The sequence below is a fragment of the Trematomus bernacchii genome, unplaced genomic scaffold, assembly GCF_902827165.1.
Source record: "Trematomus bernacchii unplaced genomic scaffold, fTreBer1.1, whole genome shotgun sequence".
NCBI classification, from domain to species: domain Eukaryota; kingdom Metazoa; phylum Chordata; class Actinopteri; order Perciformes; family Nototheniidae; genus Trematomus; species Trematomus bernacchii.
In genome coordinates, this window is record NW_022988098.1 from 7,508,107 (window position 1) to 7,515,606 (window position 7,500).

General features: G+C 41.4%; 1 protein-coding gene across 1 annotated transcript in view; it reads left to right on the forward strand.

Annotated features, from left to right (window-relative positions):
• Window positions 1–7,500, forward strand: part of etnk2 (ethanolamine kinase 2) — a 31,159-nt gene that overhangs the window by 12,545 nt on the left and 11,114 nt on the right. Inside the window, exons 4-7 of the mRNA XM_034121773.1 lie at window positions 1–97; window positions 424–564; window positions 6,341–6,483; window positions 7,042–7,125. Coding sequence (XP_033977664.1) covers window positions 1–97; window positions 424–564; window positions 6,341–6,483; window positions 7,042–7,125 — 465 coding nt within the window. The remainder of the gene's footprint in view (window positions 98–423; window positions 565–6,340; window positions 6,484–7,041; window positions 7,126–7,500) is intronic.

A 7,500-nucleotide genomic window follows, 5' to 3' on the forward strand; every position in this document is an offset into this window, starting at 1 on the left:
CTCGCCTCTACTGCTCATTTCAAAATGGCATCTGCTACGAGTTCATGCAGGGGGACGCTCTGGGGACGCAGGATGTCAGGGATCCTTCTTTGCGCAGGTTAGGATTTAGGAGATCGTGGGAATACTCAGGATTTATTCTGATTTAGCCCAGAGATGCTTGAATTATTACACTGTAGCATCACACTTTCAAGGTCTATCATAGGTCTCTACATTCTTCACAAGCCAGAAATGCCTCGACGCGGCACAGGGAAAAGGCACATGTAGCAAAACATGCTAATCACAGGCTGAATGGTCGGTTAGATCGTCTGCCACATGATGTGAGGCTGACGATAGATGTCACTTTATGCAATCAATACTTATATTTAATCTGATGACACGGATTATCCTTGGTGATGGCTTTTGAACACTCATATGTCCTGTCAGAATGATCGCTGGGGAGATGGCTCGTATCCACGCCATCCACGCACACAACGGCTGCATCCCCAAACCCAACCTCTGGATCAAGATGAGGAAGTACTTCTCCCTCGTGGCCACCGAGTTCACCGACCAAGCGTCCAACATCAGGTGAGATCGGCCTTCTCAGCAGTAGATCTTGATCTGTGATACAGCACACAAAACACACCGACACTCACACACATGCAAATAGCTCCTGAAGTGCAGACTGATTTGCCTGTCACTGAGGTTATGAGTGTAGAGTCTATTTGCCCGCAGCCTGATATCATCTCAGAGCACTCGGGGAACTAGTTTCATTAAGTATTATTGCACCAGGTAGTTACCTCGAGTACCAGAGGGTGTTGATCTTACAAATGATCTATAAACGATTAGATATCTGTAGAGGCAGGAAGTGAAAGAAAACTGTAGATGTGTCTGGTGGAGACGCTTATAAGAATATACCCAAAGCTTTACAACTGTCTGCACTTCTTTGATTTCTATGCTTTTTGGGGTCTTCCTCTCCCTTTCCTGTAGTGTGTTATATAGTTTTATAGTTTAGTTTCTCTTCCACCCACTCTTTCCGTGCCTGAAATTCCTCCATTGGACATTGTTCGGACATTCATGGTACCTAAATAAATACTACTGACCCTTTTAGATCAACTATTTTTTATTTACCAGCTGTTAACATCCATCAGCAGTCATTTCCATGAATCAAAAGCCATACATCCAGGTTATATTACATAACATTACTACCTACAAAGGTTGGTTCATTATAGGAGAATGGTATGTTTTATCAAAGCAATAACAGCTAGGGATGCTACGATCGCCATTTTTTGGGCCGATCGCTGGAATCAGTATCGGCCGATACCGATCGCCGATCCGATCCATTTAAAGTGAGGTTTAAAACTCAGTTAATGGGGCTCATTCACTGGAGCTTCCACAAACAACAACCAACATACTTATTACATTCAAATGAAGACATTATTCAAGTTTACATTAACTTTGGATAATAACACGGGAGAAATGAGCGGAAGCGCTCTCTTTTCCTCTCTCCCTCTCTCTCTCTCTCTCTCTCTCTCTCTCCCCCTCTCTCTCTCTCTCTCTCTCTCTCCTCTCTCTCCCCCTCCTCTCTCCTCTCTCTCTCTCTCCCCCCCCCTCTCTCTCTCTCTCTCTCGCTCTCTCCCTCTCTCTCTCTCCCTCTCTCTCTCTCTCCTGACAGCCTGTCAGTATCGTCTCATGCAGCTCACTGATCCAGTAATGAGTGACCCGACAGTGAAGAATAAACATATGTATAACTAGTTTAGCTTGTTCCAGAGGTAGATAAAATAGCTAAGTGTGTTAGGTCTAACTCTTAATGTGTGTTCTGCTCCGCTCACCGGTCCGTCACAGCGGGCGGAGCTGCAGGATTTCTGCTTCACACACGTTGCATACCGCTATTTGATTGTCTTTTTCGGACACCTTAAAATACTGCCAGACTGGTGAAGCCATTTTGGCGAGCTTGTTTTGCCGCGTACAGAGAAAAGTGTCATGTATTTTACATCATTATTTTACGCCGTGCGATCGGCTCTCGCAATTGGCATTTTTAGAGAGCACCGATCGATCGGCAGAGAGTGAATATCGGCCGATATCGATCGGAGCATCCCTAATAACAGCTGACCAAAGAGGATGTGAAACTTGAGTTAAAATATCCCCAAAAGTATCTATACAACGTTACATCTAATCAGCCTCTTGGGCTGATGCTCATAAAAGATTGTTGTAATCCTGTTAGGAAAAAGAGAAAGGAAAACAGGTCCCAGACTTTAGTTTGAGGAGGATTCAGTTTACATCCTGGTTTCAGACCTGTGGTTTGTCGAAGGAAGACCCTTTCGTAATGTGTCCAGCTGCCCTCTCACTGCTGATATCTTTCTGTTCTGATGGCTTCTATAAATCCAGAATGTGGCTTATGTAAGTGTAACAATAACAGCGGACTGGATTAGGGAGTCTGAGGCATGTGGAGGCCAGATGTTTGCTCAGCTCGGTGCATCAGGTCACGTTTCTCTCTTCCTTGGTTACGCAGTCAGCTGCAGCGACCTGGAGCCGGACAGCAGACACTTGTTGCTCTGGGGTTTGAAGCAGCTTGTGTGAAAGCCCAGAGGTGAACAGGCAATTTGAACACATCGGTAGAGATCTGTGTTATTTTCAAGTGTGATACACATAGGACAGGAAAGTGACATTCATTACATTAACAATACAATTCTAAATCATTCAACAGCATCTGAATAAACCGTATTTCTGCACAGATACAGGTTCAGGGATGCAAACTTGTCACCTTTCGGCGAAATTCGCCGTTTTGAATCCAAAACAGGTCGTTTGTGTGATTCATGTAGATCTGCAATAAAAATATTTTTGGGGTATGGGGGGGGTCTGGGACCCGGAGTAATCTGCGGCCGTGAGCTGTTATGTGCCATCATGACACGCATGGTGTTCTTTTTTTATATATTATAATGAAGCCAAGCTGTGTGCTCGAGTCTTCCTGCCTGTCGGCTCTGCTCATGGATGTATAATAAGGCTCTGCTGCTCCGGGATGAGGGTCTAGCTTCAGCAGCTACATTACCTACGGGTGCGTTCGTTAATATTAACTGTGTGGTCCGGAGTCACTGTGGCACAGACTGGACCGCTGGTGAACAGCTGTTAGAACGGGCCGTTCAGGTGTTCAGAGCAGAGCTCCCTATCGGAGCGGCAGAGCGTGATGTACACTGAAAAGTTTTCCTGACGCAATATTATCGTTGAGCTAACTAACTAGCATCACATATCTGCTAACGTTTTCGAATAGTTTTTTTTCATAGGCTATAAACGGAGGTGGTATAAGAATAGATCTTGTACTAGAGTAAAAGTAGAAGTACTCAGATCTTGTACTAGAGTAAAAGTAGAAGTACTCAGATCTTGTACTTGATTAAAAGTAGAAGTACTCAGATCTTGTACTAGAGTAAAAGTAGAAGTACTCAGATCTTATACTTGAGTAAAAGTAGAAGTACTCAGATCTTGTACTTGAGTAAAAGTAGAAGTACTCAGATTTTGTACTTGAGTAAAAGTAGAAGTACTCAGATCTTGTACTTGAGTAAAAGTAGAAGTACTCAGATCTTGTACTTGAGTAAAAGTAGAAGTACCAGAGTGGAGGAATACTCTGTTACAGTAAAAGTCCTGCATTCAAAATGTTACTCAAGTAAAAGTAGAAAAGTATTCTCATCAAAATATAGTGATAGTAGCGACAGTAAAAGTAGTCATTGTGCAGATTGGTCCATTTCAGAATAATATATATGATATGTTTTATAATGATTGATCATGAAAGTGTTCTCAAAGCTGGTAAAGGTGCAGCTAGTTTGAATGACTTTGTATACTGCAGGGTAGCTTGTGAATTTACTCCAGGTGGAACTAAAGTCTGATTTAACACTTGATTATATTTCACATCATTCATCCAGATCTGTAAAGTAACTAAAGGTATTAAATACATGTAGTGGAGTACAAGTACACCATGTACCTCTGAATTGTAGTGGAGTAGAAGAACAAAGTAGCAAAACATTGAAATACTTAAATAAAGTACAAGTATCTCAAAATTGTACCCAAGTATAGTACATGTTGAGTTTATCAACTTAGTTACTTTACACCACTGGCTATAAAGATAGAAAGACTAAGCCTTGCACAGAGGCATGAAAATACATTTTCAAAATGCTCAACAGTCCTGCCAAAATTATAAACTGACTGCTACACAATTAAAATAAATGCTTTTATACATTTCTATTAGATGTGACTCTTTGGCGTTTCTCTTATAAACTGCTTTAGATGTTCTGACTGCTAAAATCCTGTTATTCCTCATTTTAAAGCCGATATTCCGTGGGGTCGGGGGGCTCGGATCCTTGTCACCTTTTTCATACCTGATGAGTTTGCATCCCTGAGGTTACACTACTCCAATATTATTTGTATCATACTATTACAGTACCGGATTGCAGTCGTGACTCACGTGATCGAAACATTCGTAATAACTCCAGAGCTTTAAAAGTCAAAATGTGTTGAAATGGTTTTTAATCATCATTCAAGGGGCAGTCTAGATGCAACCTAAAGGCACCATACGTTACGTTACATTATAAAACCACATAGGGGGTGACTATCATATTTGTACTAAATGATAAAGAATAGCTTATAGTTAGACAGATATGAAAACAATCTAAACATATTCAGTCCAATTCATTTTAATTTTGTGTTCTGCATTATCTACACAATATCTTCAAGTATATTACATCTCTAAGCGGTTGACCAATCACAACAGAGCCAGCCAGCTAACCAATCAGAGCAGACTGGGCTCTGGTTTCAGTGCGTGCGTGTGTTCTCTCTCCTCCAGGCATCCTCCTGCAGGTGGATTACGCCCACTAAACCCATTACTGTTGGCACAGGGGTCTCTACTCAGCTCACTGCTCTCATTGGCTCAGACACTTACTGGCTCAGACACTTACTCGCTGTCTTAACTCTTTCTACTACAGCTAATCATAACACTCTCAGTCTGCGTCATATGACCGAGATCAGAGATAACAAATCAAATGTTTATAATCAGATACGAGAAGTCATTTAAAAAGGAGACATGCAGGTGTATCCATAGTAACAGTGCAGCACCGTCCACTGGGAGCTTCTCTCTCTCTGTTTGGGCATTAGGGTCTCATTTGTTTTCTCTTCACTTATGTTTCCACATGTTTGATTATCCCAAACAACTAGCAGGCTTGGGTTTAACAGGATTACGTAATCAGGAGGTAACTTTATTCCCTTACAGTTACATCAAAAAAGATCACATTACTATCACATTTCTAAACATTGTGGATTACTAGCAGGATTACAAAATTAGAGGTCTATTCCCTATTATACTGTTTTTCATCAATATATTATAGGTCTCAGATATAAACAGAACATGTCTCTAAAGTGTTTGGCTCCAAACACCAAACAGATCATTGCAGCATCCCATAATCCCCTCTGTTTCAGCCCTGTTTCCAAAGTGCTGATTCTCTGTCTGTTACTTTAGATGAAAATAAGGAGCCCCTCCCCACGCCCCTCTGAGAGATATTTGGTTACAAAGAACACAATGGTGCTCTAGGAGGAGATTCAGGTGATAAGGGGGGGGGGGGGGGGGGGGTTACCTTGGTTGCTGATTGGCTAATGGTTACACAAGCCAACAAATCGTTATGACATCATAAAGGGCTCAAAATCTGATCAGCTCATTTTCAGACAGGTTTTTATATAAATGGATCAGGACAAAAAGAGAGAGAATCTTTTTTCCTGTAACTTTCAGAATCTCTTTACACAGAGGGGACACATGTTGATGTAGAAGAGACATGAAGAAGAGGGGACACATGTTGATGAAGAAGAGACATGAAGAAGAGGGGACACATGTTGATGTAGAAGAGACATGAAGAAGAGGGGACACATGTTGATGTAGAAGAGACATGAAGAAGAGGGGACACATGTTGATGTAGAAGAGACATGAAGAAGAGGGGACACATGTTGATGTAGAAGAGACATGAAGAAGAGGGGACACATGTTGATGTAGAAGAGACATGAAGAAGAGGGGACACATGTTGATGTAGAAGAGACATGAAGAAGAGGGGACACATGTTGATGTAGAAGAGACATGAAGAAGAGGGGACACATGTTGATGTAGAAGAGACATGAAGAAGAGGGGACACATGTTGATGTAGAAGAGACATGAAGAAGTGGATTTTGCATAATAGGTGACCTTTAAAACTGATTTAGAGGAATAATTTAGGAATAAATCTGACTCTCTCTCTCTCTCTCTCTCTCTCTCTCTCTCTCTCTCTCTCTCTCTCTCTCTCTCTCTCTCTCTCTCTCTCTCTTCTCTCTCTCTCTCTCTCTTTCTCCCTTTCTCTAGGATCCAGCAGGAGGTTCCCAGTAAGGCGGTGCTGGAGCAGGAGATGGTTTGGATGAAGGAGCATCTCTCCACTCTGGGTTCTCCGGTGGTTCTCTGCCACAACGACCTGCTCTGCAAGAACATCATCCACAACAGCAAAGAGGGTGAGAACCTCCAGAGCTTTGCAGAGGGGTCACTCTAGTCTAAAAATGTGGACGGGATGTATTTTTGATTTTCTCTTTTGTTGTCTTTCCTCTACTCTGTGCACTACTCTTCCTTTCCTTCCTGTCCTCTTCCATCCCTATGTTTAATCCGCTTTCTTAACAATAACATGAATTCATATAGTCATTTATAAACAGTATCCTATGTTTACATTTAGTTAGTTGTAGTCAAAGTCAAGTCAAAGTTAACTTTATTGTCAATCTTCCAGTTTGTGTGTACAGACTGAGAGATCGATAATAATACAAAAATATATACAAATATGTATATTCTATGTATACACAATCAACAGACACATTTATACATATGCACACATTAAGACATACATAAAAGCACAACAATCAATATATACAAAATAACAGTCACTTCAATATCTTTGATAGTGTACACTGATGTTAATTCGGTATATTTCACTGCTTCAACACACTCCTGAGCCTTCAACGTGAACAGCTGGTACATCATTATACATTTAACATTTTCCATGTCCTCTCGTTGTCTCTCAGGTCATGTTCGCTTCATAGACTACGAATACTCCAGCTACAACTACCAGGCCTTCGACATCGGCAACCACTTCAATGAGTTTGCAGGTTTGTCAAACCACAGTGTGATCAGAACCTCAGAGTCATTGTCACATCCATCCAGTGGGGCTTTATTATACAGCTGTTTAGTTTAGCTTATTGTTCATAGTGTCGTGCACAGTCCCCATTGATCAACTGTCACAAAGATCAGTAAATGGGGCATTAGCTTTAGCCAACATTGCTCATTTCCAGATGTTGTCCCCGGCCAGATGATAATAGACACCTTTTTAAAATCACAATACATCAACAGCATTAGTTATAAAGAAAGGATGAAAGACAAGTACAGAGGCGAAAGGATAAAAGAGAACAATAAAATGCATACAACACACGTTACTACATACATGTCACATATACAGGGTTCCCGCGGGGTCTTAAAAAGTCTTA